The 21,060-nt window shown below is 35.5% G+C and overlaps 4 protein-coding genes across 5 annotated transcripts; 1 reads left to right on the top strand and 3 right to left on the bottom strand.

Annotated features, from left to right (window-relative positions):
- Positions 1 to 769: 769 nt before the first annotated feature.
- On the top strand, positions 770 to 4,457 carry LOC7465903 (serine/threonine-protein kinase SRK2A). Its single transcript, XM_002325273.4, has 9 exons — positions 770 to 1,156; positions 1,359 to 1,433; positions 1,526 to 1,627; positions 1,730 to 1,783; positions 1,904 to 1,996; positions 2,097 to 2,189; positions 3,540 to 3,644; positions 3,728 to 3,826; positions 3,908 to 4,457. The coding sequence occupies exons 1-9, from the start codon at positions 1,037 to 1,039 to the stop codon at positions 4,226 to 4,228; spliced, it is 1,062 nt and encodes a 353-aa protein (XP_002325309.2). The 5' UTR covers positions 770 to 1,036; the 3' UTR covers positions 4,229 to 4,457.
- Positions 4,458 to 4,781: 324 nt separating this feature from the next.
- LOC18107944 (ferrochelatase-2, chloroplastic-like) lies at positions 4,782 to 11,082 on the bottom strand. The gene is made up of 11 exons (XM_006370784.3): positions 10,917 to 11,082; positions 10,656 to 10,797; positions 10,166 to 10,496; positions 9,690 to 9,833; positions 9,340 to 9,441; positions 8,991 to 9,094; positions 8,782 to 8,908; positions 8,306 to 8,458; positions 6,273 to 6,373; positions 5,937 to 6,138; positions 4,782 to 5,285 (listed from the first exon to the last, which is right to left on the bottom strand). The coding sequence occupies exons 2-11, from the start codon at positions 10,736 to 10,738 to the stop codon at positions 5,061 to 5,063; spliced, it is 1,572 nt and encodes a 523-aa protein (XP_006370846.3). The 5' UTR covers positions 10,739 to 10,797; positions 10,917 to 11,082; the 3' UTR covers positions 4,782 to 5,060.
- Positions 11,083 to 13,594: 2,512 nt separating this feature from the next.
- On the bottom strand, positions 13,595 to 15,456 carry LOC18107945 (UDP-glycosyltransferase 88B1). 2 transcript variants are annotated; one of them, XM_024592048.2, is made up of 3 exons: positions 15,317 to 15,456; positions 14,307 to 15,247; positions 13,595 to 14,225 (listed from the first exon to the last, which is right to left on the bottom strand). In XM_024592048.2, exons 2-3 carry the CDS (start codon positions 15,197 to 15,199, stop codon positions 13,706 to 13,708), a joined length of 1,413 nt encoding a protein of 470 aa, XP_024447816.2. In that variant the 5' UTR covers positions 15,200 to 15,247; positions 15,317 to 15,456; the 3' UTR covers positions 13,595 to 13,705. The 2 variants fall into 2 exon arrangements, with proteins under 2 accessions (XP_024447816.2, XP_006370849.3); XM_006370787.3 differs by lacking the exon at positions 15,317 to 15,456 and having other exon boundaries at positions 14,307 to 15,280.
- On the bottom strand, positions 15,430 to 20,786 carry LOC7465904 (TOM1-like protein 5). The gene is made up of 11 exons (XM_002325701.4): positions 20,407 to 20,786; positions 19,686 to 19,774; positions 18,709 to 18,818; positions 18,320 to 18,398; positions 18,137 to 18,235; positions 17,930 to 18,043; positions 17,531 to 17,694; positions 17,312 to 17,387; positions 16,507 to 16,592; positions 16,215 to 16,412; positions 15,430 to 16,008 (listed from the first exon to the last, which is right to left on the bottom strand). Exons 3-11 carry the CDS (start codon positions 18,807 to 18,809, stop codon positions 15,678 to 15,680), a joined length of 1,248 nt encoding a protein of 415 aa, XP_002325737.3. The 5' UTR covers positions 18,810 to 18,818; positions 19,686 to 19,774; positions 20,407 to 20,786; the 3' UTR covers positions 15,430 to 15,677.
- Between the last annotated feature and the right edge of the window lie 274 nt (positions 20,787 to 21,060).

The following is a 21,060-nucleotide window of genomic DNA, read 5'->3' as shown; positions in this document are numbered from 1 at the left end:
TTAGTGTTTAGGATATATTTTTAACAGCATATAAATAACCGATAAAAACATGTTGTTAGTAAGTGTTTTTTTGAAAATTTTAAATCTATCGATAATTCAATTGATAAAATTACTTGCTAATAAAAATATTGATAGAATATTCACATTAAAAAAGTAGTTGTCGATAAAAAAATGATTTTTTATTTTTTAAATTTTAATTTTAAAATTAATATCTAAGAGAATTTATTAAAGTCTTCTTAATACACTAGACAAAGATACATCCTTAAGATTACTAGAAAAAATAATTTATTTTTAATTATCGTGCAAGTTAGTTTAGAATATCTCGTATCTTAGAAAAAAAGTAGTTTATTTTCAACAACTAGATTGAGAAAATAAACTTAATATTGATATATATATATATATATATATATATATATATATATATATATATATAAAGATTAATTATTCCGAAGATGCACTTGGTTATCAAATTAATAGAAAAAGGGCCTTGCACGACACATTTTTCTGCAAAGATTGAATATTCTTGGATAAGTTTTGAAAAACAAGAAATCATGAATGCATGAATTTTGAAAATAAATAATTTAAGACTAGATCGAAAAAAATTCATAAGAAGAATTCCCATTTTTTACTTAGAAAAAAAGAAGAAGATATCCTAATCTTAGAAAAAGGGAAAAAAAAATTGTATTCGAGGGCCAGACCATTGACCATTGACCATTCCCACGAGATTAAACTAGGAGAAAGATACAAAGAAATGACACAAATGTTATCACAAACGGTTGAGATTAAAGAAAGAAAGAAAGAAGGAAAGAATTTCTCATATTTTATAATATATTTGTACAAATATTTCTTTATATTTTATATACAGATTTTTAAAGAGAATCACACCTGCATGAGCGACACCAAGAAATGAGCAGGCTATAAGTATAAAGGGAAGAGAGTCTGCATGTAATAATCTACACGTGCATATTGCAGGGAGCAGCATAACGTTTGTTGAGCAAAAGCAAGAAGGCATATTGCATAGTGAGTGACAAAGAAGATGGAGAAATATGAGTTGGTGAAGGATTTAGGAGCTGGGAATTTTGGGGTAGCAAGGCTTTTGAGGCACAAAGAGACCAAAGAACTTGTTGCCATGAAATACATTGAAAGAGGTCATAAGGTAATTGTTTTCTTCTCTTGTAACTCCTTTGACTTTTTTTCTGTTTGGTTCCTGAGAAAATTTCCTTTTTCTAGAGAAAGTCTTGTGTTTTTTCATATGGAGCATCCTTAAAAAGTTTGATAATGATATATCTAAGTTGTTGGTTCTTTGTTTGTCTTGTGAAATACCAAGAAGGAAGATTGAGAATTTTTTGGGTTTTCAGATAGATGAGAACGTGGCAAGGGAGATTATAAATCACAGATCATTAAGGCACCCCAATATAATTCGGTTCAAGGAGGCAAGTATCTGAAATGGGGTTTAATTTTTACAATTAAAAAAAGTAATCCTGTTTGATTATTAATTAAGGAAGGGAACTCATTCTTTTTGCAGGTGGTTTTGACCCCAACACACTTGGCAATTGTGATGGAGTATGCAGCTGGTGGAGAACTCTTTGAAAGAATCTGCAATGCTGGTAGATTTAGTGAAGATGAGGTTAAATCTCTCTCACTCTCTCTGATTCCTTTTGCAATTCATTAATTGCATTTACTTGGTAGTATTCCAGTGGGATTTTTGTCATTTGTTTGAATTTTTCAGGCTAGATATTTCTTTCAGCAGCTGATCTCTGGGGTTAATTACTGTCACAACATGGTATAAGCAAATCTCGGAGCTTTTTATAATTATGATAAATCTTACCTTTTCTGCCTAATCACAAGAAACTGGTACAATTGTTGAATGCGTTTATGGGAGTTTTTTTTGGTTCTTTAACAGCAAATCTGCCATAGAGATCTGAAACTGGAAAACACACTGTTAGATGGAAGTCCGGCACCTCGCTTGAAAATCTGTGATTTCGGTTACTCTAAGGTTTGGAAATCACTTAATCACACTTGATTTGTTAATTTGGTTATAAGCTACAGAGTGTTTTCTTAATGTTCTTAACATTTTTGGTTCCGTATTGGTTTAGTCCTCTTTGCTGCATTCAAGGCCGAAATCAACGGTAGGAACTCCGGCTTACATAGCACCGGAAGTTCTCTCTCGGAGAGAGTATGATGGCAAGGTAAGTTTGTTTTGTCGTCCAATCTTTTCTTGTTGTCAAATTGAATATCTAGTCACCATAGAAAATAAGCTCCAAAAGGAATTGGTCTTGTTCTAGCTTCAACAAAACCCACTTTCTAATCCACATCTGCACTTTTGTTGTACATCACTAGTGAAGCCAGCACTATCTTGAATGATCTAATCCTCTTTCCAATATCCAACCATATGAAAAGGGTTAGGTGCTAGCTGGGACAAGTATGAATCCATTTCTTTTATGAGCAAGATTGTGAACTTTTGTCTCTGTGTTAGGGCATTTTTCATTTTCAAGCATTAAGCACATGGTTTCTTAATTTGAGTTAGGAGATGTGATGCATTTTGGTTTATTTCCTGGTGGACATTTTTTTTATTTCCCAGAATACATTATGAAAGGATAAGCTTGAATGCACATGCAATGCCAATAAAAGATTATATCATATCCTATTGATTGTTCTATTTGGCCTTGTTATCTTTTTAGCGAACAATTGGCTTTATAGACACTTCAGGTCCATGTGATGCGGTTTCTAAAATGGGTTTTGGCAGATCTTGAAGAGGTTGCTTTGTGTTTGGATTTGTGCAAGTGTTGACCATTATGGTACTATTAGTATGATTAATACTAGCTGATGAACTGCTGATTGATTTGTCACTTGAGCTTGCATTACTAACTTTTGTCATCAGATTGAATTCAGAAACCATGATCTGTACAATAATAAAGCTCAAATTGAAGACAGAAAATATATGAAAAGATGATATCAGAGAAGATTAGGCTTTGACTGGCATGCCCCAGTTGCTGTATCATTTCAAGTTTCGGCAAATTGTTTTATCTGAAAGATCTTGAATAACAGAAATGATTTGATATTCAGTTACAGTTACTTGGTTAATATTCTTGAGTAGTTGTGTTCATGTATGTGACCAACAAGGTGTAGGACAGTAGGAGGCTGAAGTGCTGGGGGCTTTGCTGGTGAACTTGGTTTTGGATGTAGAAAGGCCAATCCCCCAAATTTGATCATGTATATTGTAGACTGTGTTGAAGATCTGATTCTACAGATGACCTAGAAAATGGTTAAATAATTAGACTATGAATAAATTCTAGCAAATGATGAACAGTGACTAACTCTCCATGCTTTGGAGGTGAAAAACACAAGATGCTGCGCTTGCTTTTCTTTCAGAATTCTGTCAAGATAACATTGATTCCATTCACTGGCTCTTCTTTTCTGCACTGCATTCCTCAATCTCTGGTTCCTGGGGCCATCTCCAATTTGTTTACGCACAAGTGGGATTTACCTTCAAGTAGTAACTTGTTCTATTTCAATATTCTGTTCCTTTTCTGGTTCAGCTGGCAGATGTTTGGTCATGTGGAGTTACTCTTTATGTGATGCTGGTAGGGGCATACCCATTTGAAGACCAAGATGACCCTAGAAATTTTAGGAAAACAATTCAGGTGAACATCTCTATTATATCCGGTTCTGAAAGAATCAATGAGTTATCACTGATCTTTTTTGTCTTCTTGTGATGTTTTTGCAGAGAATAATGGCTGTGCAATACAAAATCCCTGACTATGTTCATGTATCTCAAGCTTGCAGAAACCTGCTATCTCGCATATTCGTTGCAAACTCTTCCAGGGTATAATTCTCTAAATGGCATGATTTTGCAGTACTAAGTTTCTGTAAATCGGTGTCTGAAAATTGATGAGTTTTGTTACAGAGAATTTCACTCTCAGAAATTAAAAGCCACCCATGGTTCTTAAAGAACTTGCCAAAGGAACTGACGGAGCCAGCACAAGCCATCTATTACCAGAGAGATAATCCAAGCTTTTCTCTTCAAAGTGTGGATGAGATAATGAAAATTGTGGCTGAGGCAAGACAACAGCCTCCATCATCAAAGCCTGTCAAAGGTTTCGGTTGGGAAGTTGAAGAAGATGAAGAGGAAGACATCGATGCAGAGGTAGAAGAGGAAGATGACGAAGATGAATATGACAAGAGGGTCAAGGAGGTTCATGCAAGTGGAGAGTATCAAATCAGTTGAGCCGTATGGCCTATGTTTAATTATTACAAAAACTCACTAGTCATATGAACCTTAGTAGTTCTCTATTCATGTGTATCATAATAGGTAGTAACTGTTGCATAAGCCTTTGAATTTGTGAACCTGAAACTTTGGATGTTCCCACTTGTATCATTGTTCATGTAATGCATCATTGATTTCCCCCTTCGGATTTCAACTTTAAGAAATGATGGATGGATTGTAAGGTAGAAAATATCTGTCATCTGAAAATGCAATTTGGGAATAATTTATGGGAGTTCAAACCTTCATGGAAGCAAACCATGCCAGGCTCGACCACCCAGCCAAAACCCAGGGTGGTCGGAACCTGATGTAAGCATTGACTTTAAAGACATTAAGGGGCAATTTAAGCAGCAGGGGTTATGTAGCAATGTATAATTGAGTTCAAGGACATGAAGGGGATCTAAGAGAAGCATGAAGCAAGCATGGCTTGCCTAGTCGCTGCTATATTCTCAGTTGACTGCAGGAAGGGGCTTAGACTCGATGCGGACGATGTGATGACAGAAAGTTAACATGTGGATAAATCAAAGAACATTCTGTAATTAGATGAAAAATAATATAACTCTGTAATACAATTTTTTTTTAATCTTTTGACCCATTGAAGGATTGCACTGCCAGTACCTATGCTATTAACCCAAATCCCACCAATTATGAACTTCGACAACAATGCCAGAGTGTTCGATTCAGCATATATACGAGTTAAAGTCGTATTATGCATAAGAAATCATAAGAAATTATGCGTCTTGACTTAGGTAACAAAATTTACACCAGGCATAAGAAAGGTCTTGTGTAGTGGTGTTCAATGGAACGATGGAAAAATACCCCATTGGTGCAAAAACCCCTGCCCGGTGGTGACTTCAAGAACCAATAGAACAAGAACTGCCAGCATAGCTGCTCGCCCGTTCCAGGTTTCTGCACTTCTTGTCCAACCCCATTCCCATACCGTCACAGGCGATGGTAGCTCTCTTCGCTTCGAATCATAAACTGCCAGCAGCTCCTCTACACTGCCAAGCGGAACTAAAGACTGCAGAAAATCCCAAACCAATTATCAGAGAAAAAATCAGTGGTAAAATATGCAGCTCATCAGCACAGAAACAAAGAGATAACAACCATCCTAACATGCTTTCCTCTAGATAATGGTGGAGAAAGTTGGTTTCCAATTCAATGAGAAAAGACGTGAAATATGAGTGTCAAAATAATCCTGTAGTCATAAAAGTGATTAATGCCATTCTGCTTAATTTAATGGGGATGCCAAAGGAGCAAAAATTTGAAATTCAGAAATAGCCCAACCAGTCATAACTCAGCTAATTTGGAGATGCAAATGCAAATAGGATGGACATAAATTAAAGAGGCAAGGACTGGGAAGGGGAAATAGCTTTTGTGAAAGCAGACACTGTTGGGCCCTTCAGGGTTCATGTTTAACTTGGGGTAGGCAACTGTAGTTATTATGATGGAAGGTCTTTAAAGTTCATTTCATCTATATAAACACAAATGTGTTACACACATACATGCTCAGAGGGACGGAATGAGTGAGACAGGAAAGTACACATGGACTCACAATCTTGTAGTCGAAAAGTTTCATTGGCATTGAGAAGTTACATGCTGGCATCCACTAACAGAAAACTTCAAGCATCCTATTTGACTTCTAAATTGTTGAAAAGATTAATAAGGGTACCTGTCGAGCTTCTAGATTTGAGACTGCCATAGCTCCTACATATGGAAGACTCTCAATCACTGCATCAGCCAAATCTGAAATGAAGGTTGGCTCACATCCTAGTGCAGGAACACGTCCCCATTTTTCTATACCAGACTTGAGAGCCAACTCTTTGTACTCAACATCAATTTCTTCCAAGGTCTCGATATGCTCACTAACAAAGCTGTGAATCAGAGAATGAAGTTTTGAGAACTTCAATGCATAAATTAAAACATCAAGCGATCAGTGAACCAACAACTTCTAGTAAAAAATACAGTAAGCTCAATTTCTTAACTTGGTTATAGAAAAATTGATTACCTAATTGGAACAGCCAAAAGACGTTTTACCCCTTTCTTCCCAAGCTCAATGATTGTCTCATCAGTATATGGTTTCAACCATTCCACAGGTCCAACTCTGCTCTGTTAGAATATCCAGACCATCAATTACTCACAGTGAAATTTGAATGCAAAAAGAAGAGCATGTAACATGGAAAAATAAAAGGAAAAAAAGAAACCTCAGGCCTTAGTGTCGACATGCTTGCGACAGAATTCATCAAATCATAGAAGATATTTACTCAAAAAAAACAAAAATAAAGCAGAAAACTTTTCTAGCAGTATTAGTGCAGTCTATTACAAGTAAATTCAATTTTAAATAAGATTAGACTGTCATCTCATTTAGACTGGAAATAGAAATCATGAAAGAAACTCACTGTTTCATGATGATGGATGGTAGTGGTAGGGTTATGTGATAAGTTTGAGTTGTTCTTGGATGGTTATGGTGATGTCAGTGTAATTCCTTCTGGTCATGACTTGAAACGTCTTAGAAGAGGGGAGGGGGGTAGTTTGTGTGTGAACATAACTTCCGTGAACTAGTCAAGTTGTCTAATCCTTGTGGTGATTATATCAGGACTGAATGCTTTGCTGTAACATATATTCCTTCTGCCAGCAAGTACAAGTTACTTCACTCAATCCATATTCGCTATGAAGAAGATGATTTGGTTTTGCATACTTGGTAATGTATATATGATATTAGGAATGTCAGCAATTCTGTTTGGGATTCCTGAAGGTGGGTCCTTGTGAGGTTTCCTCATCCATATCTAAGATTAATGGATGTTGTAGAAAATGTTGACGGAGCAGATTGGTGGATGAAACCTGAAACTATGGCCAGGAAAGGAGAAAGAAAAAGGATGATCTCACTAGATATGGAGAAAGAAGATTTCTTGATAATTTATGAACCCTTAGAATGTTCATATTTTTCTGGTAATTATGTTTCTTAGTTGCAGGGTTGTGCTACTTCCATTATGGATTTTTGGATATTGACAGTCCCCAATAATTCTGTAGGCAAAGGGATACAGCTTCAATCTTCCACTCTAGAATGCATCGCCTCATCATGTTGGCAAAAGAGAGATCATGTTGTTTGAAAGGACATTCAAGTCTTCAGTATTAAGCTATTACAATATGCAAACAAAAACCTCACAGAGATATTCATGTAGAATACAAAAAGGGCCCCTTATAGCTACTGTGGCAGCTTAATTCCACTTGGGAGGTCACATATGTGAATATCTCCACCGATATCTCTACATATTATTACCATTCTTTTAGTGTTAATGCATTATTTTGACATCAACTTTTTGTTTCTAGTATCTATCCTCTCCACTCAGAAATATAAATCAGATGCTACCAAAAGATGATGCCTCTACCGCTTAGTTTTGTGTTTTTCTATGTGCTGTTCAATAGCATAGTCAATCAACTTCATAGTCAAAACATTGGCCTGAACTGTGACCGAGTTAAAGATTTCATTTGACAACTCCTTCCTCTTTCTTATTTCCAACTGTCTCTGCCATCTCTTTATTTAAAAGCCAGTATGCTATATGCTCTCCACCATCGCACCTTGGGTATAAGTTTCAAAATAGAAACAGCTAAGTTTCTGAGCCATTTTTTAGACTCCAATAAATATCAGCAATATGAACTTGCTTTCAGAAAGTCAGCAAGTCCCACAATCAGAACTATTTTATTGTTCCTGCCAAATATTCAGTTTTCTCAACCAAGGATGTTTCTCTTGTGAATCGACAATCTTTGGCAGCTATCACAAGCAAAGTAAAGAAAATTGTAAGCAGCTCTTTAATCCTTTTTTTTTTCAAAAAATAAAAAAAATTCTTTGATTCATTTTCGAATGAGGTTTTCAAAAGGAACATACTATTGTTTCAAAGTGGAGTCCACACTTTAACTTTTCTCCAATACAGCCAAGGTTTTTAAGCCATGCATGTTATGCAAGTCAACTAGTCACATACTGTTATCGATAATTTGTGAATCAAAATACACCAAGAACAACTCAGATGACATCAAGAATACCTGATATGCAAGAGTGTATGCATTTATGATCTTTCTCTTTTCTAATTCCTCCATTATCAAATCAACGCATTCCTCCATTTCTGCCTTGTATGGATCACCAGCTTCTTCCACATATGCAAGTGGCACACCGTGTGCACTAAAAAAGATCACAGCCTATATTGCACATGCTCAGATTGAGGTTAAATTTTTTATGCAAAGGTACAATTAAAAGTATTTAAAGCAACAACAAGGGATTAAAATGTTTTGATATAGACAAATACAAGAGCGGCACGAACACACACAAACACAAACACATCCACATGTACTTGGTTAGCTCCCAGCTGTACTTTAGTACTTTTCCACATTTTTAATTTACAAACAACAAGAAAAGAAGCAAGTCAATATGGAACTCAAATTAGCTGTGAGAGATCAATAAAAGAACCATGAAATTAAATTTGACAAACATGATCCTTCAAAAGCGTTCAACAAGGTATTACCTGCTCAGGACGGTCAAATTTTTCTAATTCCTTTTCAATCAAATTTGCCATAGCTTTGATGTATCCTTCACGCTGGTACCAAGAAGGTATCACTGTATGCTGCATGTTTACAAGATATTCATCTTCCCTGGTTGACCATTAGAAAGCATCAAAATTAGATTACATTTTTGGAGCATCACAAATGGATAGAGCATGTGCTTTTTAATCACCGGAATATACTCTCCAAAAGTCTAAGGCTTGACCCACTAGTTGATATTGAAAACTGTGGGTAAAGGGGAAGGACAACGAGCTTTGTGATTCCATCTCTTTTTATCTACAAAGAAATAAAAAGATGTAATTCGAACCACAACATCTTCATTCAAATCCCATATATCAGATAATGAAGCTTACAGGAGGCATGTTTATCTTTTACTTTAGGAATGACTGGAGAAAGTATTTCAAATCCATAGAGGAGTATTACGATATTAGAAGCTTTCACATAATGGTAAGGTGTATTAAGATTCCACTGAACGTCACCAGAAAAGAACTTAGCAACTGAACTGAAGCTCAAAGGAGTACCTGTTCGATGGCTTCTTCAGTGAACGGGTGCCAGTAGCGCATACCAACATATACCTTTGCTGGGACTTGCTTTTCCCACAGGGATTTCCTCAATTCTTCAGCCTGAATGAAGACAATAGACAAGAAAGGACATTTAAAACAAGAAAACAGTTGCCTGGGAAAACAAGGAAAACAATTTCCAAGCAAAATGCTCTTAGGGTGTGTATGTGCCTGGCAGCATAGGAATGACTTCCCATCAGCTACCTTGTTCTGATTCTATTCAATTATTTTAATGCTCGAGATATTGAGATAACAAATATAAACTACTAAGAAAACACAAGCTTATTTGAAAAGGAAAAACAAGATCATGCCTGTGCATCAGTAATCTGCCGCAAAGGAGAGCCACCACCAATTGAAGCATAGCCTTCTTTGCTCTTTGGTGCCCTCGCAACAGATATGAATTGGGCCAAGGGCTTTTGAAGAAATCGAAACAACCTTGGCAGTCTTATAATGTCCTGTTATATTAGAAAGCAAGATGAATAGAATTAAATTTGGTAGAGAATCATTAATGAAAATGATCAACGTAACAAAATTTCATGATTATCTCAACTGGTTGGTACTAGTACAAGATGCACTCTGTGTCAACAAAATGAAGAGAGCTAGCAGCATCCTTTACTCGATCATGCATAGCATAACAGACAGTCCGAAACTCTAAGTGCCTATATATATATATATATATATATATATATATGGCCTAAAATACTATTACATCCATTCCAGTCCCTAAATCAAAATGTATATGTACAGTTGTGCTCTCAAATCAAATGCAAAAGCAAGAGTCTCTTACCGGGTCAGCGAAAAGATTAAAAAGGAAAGGCTGCACATCTTCAAGAGTCTCTGGACCGCCAAGATTAAGCAACAAAACTCCTACCTTTCCTTCACCGATAAGTGATGCAATGGGAAAATCTTGAGATGTTGAAGTCACTAATGCTTTCAAAGGCAACAAAAATTTGTTGAATGGCTGCTTAGAATATAAAGATGGTGAAGTTCCAGACCAACCCAATGAGTCTTTAGCTACAGCACAATTTCTTGAGACATTAAAACTAACACAAGCATCCACATGAACACCAGAGACACAACACATCCTTTGTGTAGTACAAATTGCCCTAGGCAACAACCTATGACAGCAAGAAACAAAGAAAACACATCAAACTATCAATTTTCACATCAAGTTCTACAACCACACCAAACAAAATCCAGAATTCTACACAACCCACAACTCAAATTCTCACTAAAGTTCATAACCAGAGAAAAAGAGAGGGAGAGAATTGTCTTACATGGGGACTTTGGAGCTGTGAGAAGCAGACCAAGAAGTTGAAGAAGGAGTAGTAGCATTCACTGCTCCACAATTCATCATCATTTGAATAAAAACACACAAAAGAACCAAACTTGTTTCTGCTTTCTCCGATTCAAAGATGTCTGAATTCAAAACCAAATTCAGGGTCTTGTTACTCTATCAGTATAATGACAACCCAGAAGCTCAAAATGCAAAAATTTCTCAAGCAAAAAGGAAAGTTAAGAGTGTGATTAGTGATTACAGTGTCTATGAGCTAAAGCCTTGGTAAAAAGAGAGAAAGAGAGGTCCTTTTTTTTCTCTTCGATTCATGTTTCTTGGCAAATGTGTACTAAGTACTAACACCCACTTGTGTGGAGAGTGACTTATCACAAACGAGAAAAATCAACACCACTTCATTGCACTCTTTCCCTCTCTCTCTCTCTCTCTCTTATCTATCTTTTCATGTTTTTATTATTGCCTACCATTTTGTTTCCTTTATTCTGTGATTTATTTTTAAATTTTTAAATTTCTTTTTCAGCATTTATTAAGTTATGTCTCAAATGATCTTGTGGATATGTTTTATCTATTTTGATTAAATCCAAAAAAAAAAAAACTCGAAATGAAATGCCATGCAAACTTACAATTGCCTCATTGAATACCTGAGTTTTTTTTTTAATTTTTTTTTTATGTTTTTAAAACCATATTTATAATATTATTTTAATACATTTCTGAATATAAAATATTTTAAAAAAAAATTACTATCACAATTATAAGCCTAATCTAAAATAAATTTCACTTAGAAATAAATTCTTTTTATTAAAATAAAATTATGTTTGATTCTAAAAAAAAATTAAAAACAACATTATTCTAGTATTTTTAAAAATAATAATAAAATTCAAGTTTATTGCTGTAATCCACAAAGTAGCTCTGAGACTGAGTCATACCTCTAAGGTCTTGTAACTATTCTTACCATGGAAAGATTGCAATTTTATTGACTATCAAATCATACAAATACATTATCCTGTTCACTACTCTCCAGTCTTAAAAATTACAGTGCCACTATCAAAAGGGAGACATTGCCTGTTTCAACAACCAAAATCTTGGACTAGCATGCAATAATATTATTTGTAACTCGTTTTATGTATAATTGTTATTAAACTCGGTTTAACTTACGAAGATTATCCACTTATCTAGATTTGATTTGGATTGAATTTTAAATAAAACTAAATAAAAATTGATTTAATAAACCCAGTTAAAACCCTTTTTTTATATAAAAAATTAATTCCACAGTTTTATGGGATAATTCTCAAAATCATGAATAACTCCATAGGTGTTCTAGCAGAACTGTTCAGCTAGCTAAGAGACCAATCAGGGAGGAGAGGATACAGTTGAATGAGATGGACCTTCAAATTGAAGATGGACAGACAAAAACTATGGTCACTGTCACATGAAAAGTAAGCTATTGGAGTTGGTTTGATGAATTTATTATCACAGCTTTTCATGCTTAGAACAGATTAATTCAGGCACTCTGCATCATTTATCTCCTCCCCAAGCCGATATTTTAACTTGTGTGGATGTAAATTTATTGGCATGAAAACTAACCCTTATCCTGACTTTTATAGGACAACGAATCAAAAAAAAAATTCATAAATTTAAAATATTTTCAATCTAATTTTAAAAGAAATAAATATTTATCATTATCTCGAAACAAAAGAGTTAGTGGAATGAAGAAAAAATGTTTGTACCTTTATCTATCTCTTCAAGTCAAGAATATTTTTATTTATTTTATATTTATTTTTTCTATCTTACAAGGCTAATTACATTTTGAAACGTATACCACTATTCACTTTCAATTCCAAACGCACTTTAAATCTCATTTCATAACATTTTAATATATGCATTAAAAAAATTCTCTTTATATTGTAATACAGCTAGGTTCTAGTCTTTGAATGATAATATAATATAACTAGAAGTAGATGGGATTTAAATAAACTATATAGATAACCAAATAAATATTATTATGAACTAATAAAATAGATTTAGATTTAAAAAATATCAAAATATACTAGACTAGGTTAATAGTTTAAAATTTTAATAACATAAAATTTGATAGTTGCATCAGACTTAATTTTTTCTAAGTGACTTTACAAATAATTCTCCGTATAGAAATCATTACGTCGCTTATCAGATAATTGGCTATCTTAGAATTAGATCCAGAAATTATTATTTAGGTCAATTTTGTTATTTTTCTAAAATTTTTTAGATTTTTTTTAATTATTAATTTAGATATCAGATGGTTGGATTTTCTAAAATTAGATTTAGAAATTATTGTTTGAGCCAATCTTATTATCTTTTTAGAGAACTTTAGGTTCTTTCTTAGTTAAAATATGAGTTTTAGAACTATTTAAAAACCTTGTAAAACTCTCAAAAAAATCATATATTTATTTTTCAAAGAATAAAATTAAGGACAACTTGTTTTACTTATTAAAAAATATATTTTTTTTGTATTGTTACTGTTTATTAGCTTCCTCCTGCATCATATTCAAACCAAAACGATAACATGAGAAACAAATTCTCTTATTATTATTATTATTTTTTTTATTTAAAAAAAAAAAAACAAATTCTCTTATTATCCATCCAAGTGATGCCTAAACAGTACTTCACAAGAACTCCTAAAAATAAGCCAAGAACAAAATAGAATTTACATGCCAAATCAGATAGCTAAGGGCCTGCCTGATCAAACTCTGTTTTTGAGATTCAAACCACAATTACGAAACTCGACACAACCGCGTAGGTAAATCCAGGATCAAGATGAATTACCCTTAATATTTAAAATTAACATGGTTGTCAAAAACCATTATTTTTTTTTATTTTCAAAATAACATTACTTTAATTTTAAAAAAAAATTATTAATTAACTTGAATGTTAACACAATCAACCTTCCTCCTAATCTTGTTTCAATTCCATTCCACATAGGTTTAATATCCAATGATCCGAGCATGATTTTTCCAAGAAAGGCTAACCAATCTTGGAAAAGTATGAGATGGTTTATTATGATTGTTCTTGCTTCCAAGAAGCCACCAACTTGGACAAAGCTGTGAAGGAAGACCCACCATTAGTCCAAGCAGCCATAGCCATAATTTTCATCATCGAACTACTTTCTCTGAATCCTTTCCCTTCCAATCCCATCAACTCTCTCACCTTTCTCTCCACCTCCTCTGAGCTCACCACTCCTCCTTTACCATCTTCTGTTAAAAAAGGCATTGGTGTCAGCTTTATTTCCTCTGCCAAAACCACACTATTCAACCTCTGTTCTGCATACAATGGCCAAGGCAACATTGGCACACCGTAAGTTACTGCTTCAAGCACTGAGTTCCACCCACAATGAGTCACAAATCCACCCACTGCTTGGTGGCTCAGAATTGCAGCTTGTGGTGCCCAAGATTTCAGCACTAGACCCCTTTCTTTTGTTCTTTTCAAGAACCCTTCTGGCAGTAGTTCCTCTAGGTCACGTTCCGTGTCGGAATTTGGTGGTGGATTCCTCACCACCCACATAAATCTTTGTTTGCTCCTATTTGGTCAAAAACAAAGGAAAAGAAAACAAATGACAAGCCATATATATATAGGTATATAAACTATCAATAATTTATACCTTTCCAGGCCAAAAGCAATCTCCTTCAGCTGAGGTGCAGAGAAAGCTCCCTTTCTGCCAAAACATAAGAACACCACACTCTGGCTTGGCTGCTTGTCTAACCACAGCAAACATTTTGATAAAGCATCATCTGAGGCACCCCTTTGTTTGGCATCAACAATCCTTGGCCCTATGCAGTATAAAGGAGGGGTTGAGCCCTTTGGAACACAAGCACCCTCAGTGATAGCTTTGATCGCTTGTGGCTCAAGCATGTCAAAAGTGTTCAGTATCATCCCCTTCAAATTAGGTAGTAAGGTACCAAGGCTAAAGAATTCCTGGTAGGCAGGATGGCCGCGATCTAGTAGGGGTTCAGGCAGGTGAGAGGGTTTGATGGGTGGCAGTCCAGGAAAGTGCAAAGGGGTATTGTTGGGAAGGTCTTTGAAGCTCTTGGTAGTTTGGTTATGGATGGTGGGCAAGTAGAGGATGCTGGCAAAACTAGAAGCACCAGAAGTGAAGTATAAGTAAGTTGGGATGGGCGTGTCGTAAGTGATGCCGAAGGTGGAAATTATGAAAGCGAGAACAGTGGAGGTGAGAGAGATGGTTTTGAGAGCATCGAGTACTTTAGGGGTGTATAGGCGGATATAATCGAATGCGGCTTTACCCAAAGTGGCTGCAGCCGCTGGTCCAGGAGGGTCTTCGCTGGGTTGAGGGAGGGAGAGGAAGGATATGGGAAGACTTGTTTGGGAGATGGAACTGATATATGTGGAAATGGTGGAGGTGTCAAAAGGCATGATTGCTACTAAAATTGTAATGGAGATGTTGGGATGGTGTTGCAGGATCAGCTTAGCTAACTCCACCATAGAGATCATCTGGTGGGAGGTTGCCGCTGGATACAAGACAATTGCTTCTTTCATTGTTTAGCCCTCACAGAACGATGAAGGGAGTACAAGAGGTACATGAATCTGCAGATGAACACCTGAAAAGTTGAGGGAATGATTTATAAAAGGGTTTTAAGTCAATGGAAAGCTGACCTTTCAAGAGACGGAAGAGTCAGAGACAACATCGTGAACTACACTTTACAGGGATGATTATTCAGCCATGCACCAAGGGAAGTAGTTATTCCCCAAAGTAATATCTCATAAAATGATGATAACCAGTGAGGTATATGATATAGAAAAATCTCGTGTACAAATCCCTTCCAGGACAGTAACAGAGTTCCAGCTTGCTTAAAAGTGCAAACTTAGGGCAGAACTCCTCAGAAACAGAAGTAACACCTCACTAGTACCTGACTAACAGTAAAAAAACACTCCCATTAACAGTACATGAGATAGACATACCACCATAAACCACTAAATACAAACTGATGAAAAACCATGAGTTGAGAAAATCGCCCTAGTCACTAAAATCTATGCTTCCACTGCAGGAACTGCTGGCATTGCGACTGTGTAACGAAAGACCCCTCATGTGGCCAGACACAGCAGAACCATCAGCCTTCTTTTCCTGAAAGAATTTCTGCCTTTCCATGTGTTTCGCAGGTGGTGGTGGAATTACAACAGGTGCACAATTTGCGTTGGGATCCTGTGGCTGCTCGGATGGAAGTGGCCGTATAAGTGGACGGTTCAGCCTATCTCCTGGAATTGTCGATCCAAGCAAGCCCAAAGGAAGACGCTCTTCTGAGTTGCCTTCATCTTCAGGTCTTGCACAAGCCTTCCCCTTTCTTAACCTGCCAAGTTTTGCAAGGACACGGCAATTTGAACCAGGATTAAAACATGCATATAGCATAAACTCCTTTCAAAAGTGAATTGAATACTAGCTTGATTCGTTTGTGGTTATAACTTGCTCCTCAGATGAAAAACATTACATGTTCAAATGATACAGGTCAATTATTTTTCACCAAATACAAGCCTAGCCTTGATGACATAAACATACCTTCGGAAAAGCTGTTCAGGCTCCTCCTCTTCCTCTGATTCCTCATGATTAAAATGATTTGCTGTTGTAGTAGTTCTATCAGAAATGGTAGTCGTATCTGAAACTGTAGACCTCCCAGATAGAAGGGAATCATGTCTTGCCAGAACTTTTTGTAGCTGCTCATTCAATTCAATAGCTTGAGAGACCAACTTTTCATCCCTGGACACGAAAGAGAGGAAGAGAGTCAATTCAAGTGCGATTACGAGACTGGCTAATATTCAAATCTGCCAAATTGACCAGAAACCAGCCTTACCTGGAAGTCATCACAAGATGCATTACTCTCTGCTTTTGGAATGAACACTGTTCCACAAGATCAAGAGTAAACTCATCCTTCGCTCCCTGAAAGAAAAATGTCATGAAATGCTCACTCATAATTCACCAGTGCAGTTCAAGATGAAAAAAAAAGGAAAAAAAAAAAGAATTAAGCAACAAGCAATTTATAAATGTCAACCATCCAAGATTGTTCGTGTGCCATGTACTTCTGTATTATAAGCTACAGCCCTTGTCATCAACATGAGTTAACAGCGAAACTTCAGGGGACACAGAAAATTTGGCATTGAAGCAAAATAAACGAGGTTCATATACCAGCTTTTTTACTATTAATGACAACAGAAAAGCCCTGATCCCAAACTAGTTGGGGTGGGCATATTAAATTGTCTCACGCATCAAATTAGAAATTAACATGGAAAATATTTGTTATGCACGAAAAAAATAAAGACACTAGATAGTTCAATATCAAGCCTCGAGGGAAAAAAAAGGATCTTTTACATTATCTAGTAGAGATATCATTGAGAATTGAAAAATTCAAGCAGAATGCTTGGACATACCATGGTATATAATAATCACAGTGCAGAAAATTAATGGCTCTCAAAATTCTTGAGAGCCATGGAACTCTCTCTTGCTTTTGTGTTTAAAGGCACAAGCTCACAAAGGAAGTCAAATATGGAAGTTGATCCAGTACGAATTGTAGGATCATGAGAGATGAAAATGCAATTGATAGAAACAAGTAGCCGAAAGTATTGGAAGACTAAATTCAAAATTGCAGGGGAAAAAAGTACCTCAGGATTTTGAGAATCAACAGCATCAAGGACTTCTTTTAAAACCTCCAGAGCATTGCTCGCCTTCTGAATAATACTGGGTACAATAAATGCAAGATTAGAAATGGCTATTCTTTGTGGTAAACAATTAAACCTCCTCTTCTGTGCCTGATTGATAGAAACAAGCACCTAGCCTTCCTTAAGATCTGTGCATCATGCAACAAACTCAGCAAAAGATACCTGGATTCAGGAACAACTTGAGGTTCCACTGGTACTGGATGAGCACCCACCTCATGTCTAGCGGCAGCAAGTTCCCCATTTAATGTATTTTTCTTACTTTCTTGGGTGGCCTGATGATTTGATGGTCTTTCACGAGGTCTTTGAGGAAATTGCACTCCAGCACACTGGACAAGAAATTAAAACAAGCTTACTTTCAGGATTTAAAAAAAAAAAAACTCCACAGCAAAAGAGGGATGTGATGGCACAGACAAGCTTGTTAGTTTTCAGGAAAGCCTGTCAGCAGTTGAAATTACGTGGACAAAGAAGAAAAAATTGAAATCCATCAAATGTCAATAATCCATCAAATTATTGGCATAGCAAGTAATTCTGAAAAGCCACATTTTTCATACATTTACCTACCACCAAATCATAATATGCAGAATAGTACTGAGGGAACTTTCCAGAAGCACCACCAAGAGCCGTCTGTGTGGCATCTAGAAGAAGAAATATCCTTTCTCTTACAGGCAACTCTGTCTGCAATACAAGGGGAACAGTGAAATTTTAGTTACAACTCCTGTAAAATTAGCCAAGAATCAACAAACTTTGAACAAGAAGGGAATGGTATACCTTTTTCTTCACTATCTTGACAAGAATGGGTAGAATCCCTGTATCAATCACCTGTCTATGAACTTGTTCCCCAATATTATTCATCAGCATCTCCAACAACTGCAAAACAAGAGATAATAAGTGGTCAGCCTATATATAATGTACCAAGCATATCTACCATATAAAGCAAGAGCATCAACCCACCATCACTGCATATAATTGAGTATTGGCATTCTTACTCCCCAAACGTTTTTTAATAGCTTTAACAACATCTCTAGCTTGCCTGCAGATTAGAATCAACAAATCCATTTTATGAATTTATCAAGGATGACAAGGAAGCAAATGAAGAACCAGAGTTCAAACTAACAGCTTGCTTTATCCTATTCAGTATCTAGCAGTTCAGATACTGAGATTCTAAAAATAACATCTTAAAAGCAAGTCTTTGAACAAGATCATATTTAACAGTAGTGGTCATTCCCTAAACATGATTTACCATTAAAAAATCATTTACAATAACTAAAACACTGAAGAAACAAGTATATAGTTCCCCATGAATGTCTTTTTAAGTATTTAATGCAGGCAATATGATGTACCTTTCATCACGTGCAACTAATTCACAGATTTCAATATTTTTGGTCCAATCTACTTCAGTCAGTTTATCACTGGTTGCAGAACTGACAAGCTCAGCTGCCATCTGCTTATTCTGGAATTCAAAATATAAAGAAAAGTAAAAGATTGGAGACATTCTTATGGCATATGGTCTATAAGCCAGGAGGAAACTAAATGAAACAAATGAAAAGATGATCAAGAATTTACAATAAGAAATTACAAATAAGATCATAAATCACAGCCCAATTTAACATATAATCCCCATCCCCCACCCCCCCTCCCTCCCTCATTACAATGTTGCTAGCAATTCACCATCAACTCACTTCATGTTTGTGACTCTAACAAGCCAGATTACTCATTTTGCCTGTGATCACATCACGACACCAGCATATAACATTTCTAAAACCAAAAGACAATAATAGAATTTTAGGATAGCAACAGAAGCCCAACAGTGCTGAATGACCAAACAATAGATAAGATCAATACAGAGAGAGGGAACATCAGGGAAGACATCAACCATAAAACTAGAATAATTTGAATGGAAAGTAGGGAAACATCTGGTCTTTACATTGTAAAATTCAAATCCAAATAAAGGGAAAATGTTTAGATGGTGCCAGGCCAGCAATAACGTCAGGCGATAAAGACATAAGAGATTCATAAAATGGCCATGATCAAAATGAGAATGCTATATGGCCATGATCAAAATGAGAATGCTATGGTGGAAAATTTAGCAGTGTAACTGATAGAATAAGAGAATTAATGGACTGGTATTAAGAAAAATTCGATGGAAAGCCTTTTAAGATGGTTCAATCATATGCAACTAGAACCTTTAAACAACTGTAATTGAGTAGAAGAACAGAAAGGGTGAGAGGTATAACACAGGTCGACATTCAAATGAAGATTTGTTTTTAAGCATCCGTATAATTTTTTTTGCAGAAATGTCAAAAGCATTTAGACTTACTTTCCCTCACAAAAAGCCAGAAATAAATCAAATGACCGTCTTTAATGTCCAGCAAAAACCTTGAAATTGCGAGAGCATCATTTGCTATTCTGCAGACAACAAAATAAAGCATAAATTAATCACAAACCTACTCAAAGACAAAAGGTTTCGGACTCTTTCGAATTGCAGACCTTGCACGGACAGTCATTATGCACTCTAAACCTAATAATGAAGCTTACTTCATAGTTCTTTTGGTTCCTTCTGAATCATAAGAAACATATTACATTCTCAATTTCAATGTATTAAACTCATAACCATAGAAGTTTTTATAATCTGAACTTTTGTGCAAATGGGGCACCAAACAAAACATCAGATTAGAAAAAAAAAACATTGCGCAGACAGCCAAAGGACAAACTTTACCACACCAGAGGCAACAAAACAAATTACAAGTACACCAATCTGCTCCAAGATTCAAGCTTTCAGTTACTATTTACATTCCTTCCTTCTCACAGCACCCAAACAGAAACTGTACTGTCAAATCATCTCTAGATCTCAATCAAACATCCAAAAAAGAAAAGGACAAACACAACCCAATTAATAAAATAATATATCTAAACACTCCTGACAATGAAAGGATCAATACTTGATCCTAAACCCAGTAAACCCCACAACCCAAGTAACAGTTTCAAATCTTAAAACACACAGAAACACAAGAACAAGAAGAAAAAGACAACATACATACCTGTAAGAAAAACTGCAATGAATAAAGAGAAAATGATGAGGAAATCAATGAAGAGTTTATAAACCCTGAAAAGCTTCAACATTTCAAAGAACCAATATCAAGTTAATGAAGAAAGAAAGATCAAAATGAAGCCTTTCTTATTTTTAGCAGGGATGTAACTGGCTTTTTCTTTATCTGGGGTGTTCTCTTTTCTTCTTTTTTTTAGCTTTTGCTTTTGTTTCTCTTATCTTTTGCTAAAATCTATAATACAGTTAGCTGTACAAGAAACAGAAAGGATCTAAATTACTATCACTACTGCTTGTTAAAGTTTTAGGAAGGCTGCTGCCTAGAAATAAAAGAGAAAAAGCTTAAAGCTTTCCTTGTAAGGTGATGATGGAGACAACTATAATGTCACCTGTATGTGACCTTAAAACGACATTTTGTGGGATTTGTCCTGCCAGGTGTATATGTGTTACAGAGAAAGGTGGGATTTTTTCCTTTAAAAAAATGGTTTGCAGAAGCTAAAAACAAATTCCTATGAGTCAATGCAAATTTGATACGAAATAATAATAAATAAAATTCTTATAAATCATTTAATTTTAAAATAAATAGAATGTCTTTGAACAAATATAATAATAAATTTTAGCTCCGTCACATAAAAGATTAATATAAAAA

Source organism: Populus trichocarpa, unplaced genomic scaffold (assembly GCF_000002775.5).
Source record: "Populus trichocarpa isolate Nisqually-1 unplaced genomic scaffold, P.trichocarpa_v4.1 scaffold_1865, whole genome shotgun sequence".
Lineage (NCBI taxonomy): Eukaryota > Viridiplantae > Streptophyta > Magnoliopsida > Malpighiales > Salicaceae > Populus > Populus trichocarpa.
The sequence above is the reverse complement of the archived record's forward strand: the minus strand, read 5'-3'. Positions and strand labels throughout refer to the sequence as shown.

Excerpts from the sequence above, each read along its gene's own strand:
- LOC7465904 (XM_002325701.4), bottom strand. The coding sequence starts at position 18,809 with ATGGCAGCTGAGCTTGTCAGTTCTGCAACCAGTGATAAACTGACTGAA. Across the intron at positions 18,399-18,708 it reads TTAGTTGCACGTGATGAAAG|GCAAGCTAGAGATGTTGTTA; the intron begins GTACATCATATT and ends TCTAATCTGCAG. Across the intron at positions 18,044-18,136 it reads TCAAGATAGTGAAGAAAAAG|ACAGAGTTGCCTGTAAGAGA; the intron begins GTATACCATTCC and ends CTTGTATTGCAG.
- LOC7465903 (XM_002325273.4), top strand. The coding sequence starts at position 1,037 with ATGGAGAAATATGAGTTGGTGAAGGATTTAGGAGCTGGGAATTTTGGG. Across the intron at positions 1,628-1,729 it reads GTAGATTTAGTGAAGATGAG|GCTAGATATTTCTTTCAGCA; the intron begins GTTAAATCTCTC and ends TGAATTTTTCAG. Across the intron at positions 1,997-2,096 it reads GTGATTTCGGTTACTCTAAG|TCCTCTTTGCTGCATTCAAG; the intron begins GTTTGGAAATCA and ends GTATTGGTTTAG.
- LOC18107944 (XM_006370784.3), bottom strand. The coding sequence starts at position 10,738 with ATGATGATGAATTGTGGAGCAGTGAATGCTACTACTCCTTCTTCAACT. Across the intron at positions 9,834-10,165 it reads TTAATCTTTTCGCTGACCCG|GACATTATAAGACTGCCAAG; the intron begins GTAAGAGACTCT and ends CTAATATAACAG. Across the intron at positions 5,286-5,936 it reads CAAATCTAGAAGCTCGACAG|TCTTTAGTTCCGCTTGGCAG; the intron begins GTACCCTTATTA and ends GATTTTCTGCAG.
- LOC18107945 (XM_024592048.2), bottom strand. The coding sequence starts at position 15,199 with ATGAAAGAAGCAATTGTCTTGTATCCAGCGGCAACCTCCCACCAGATG. Across the intron at positions 14,226-14,306 it reads ATTGCTTTTGGCCTGGAAAG|GAGCAAACAAAGATTTATGT; the intron begins GTATAAATTATT and ends TTGACCAAATAG.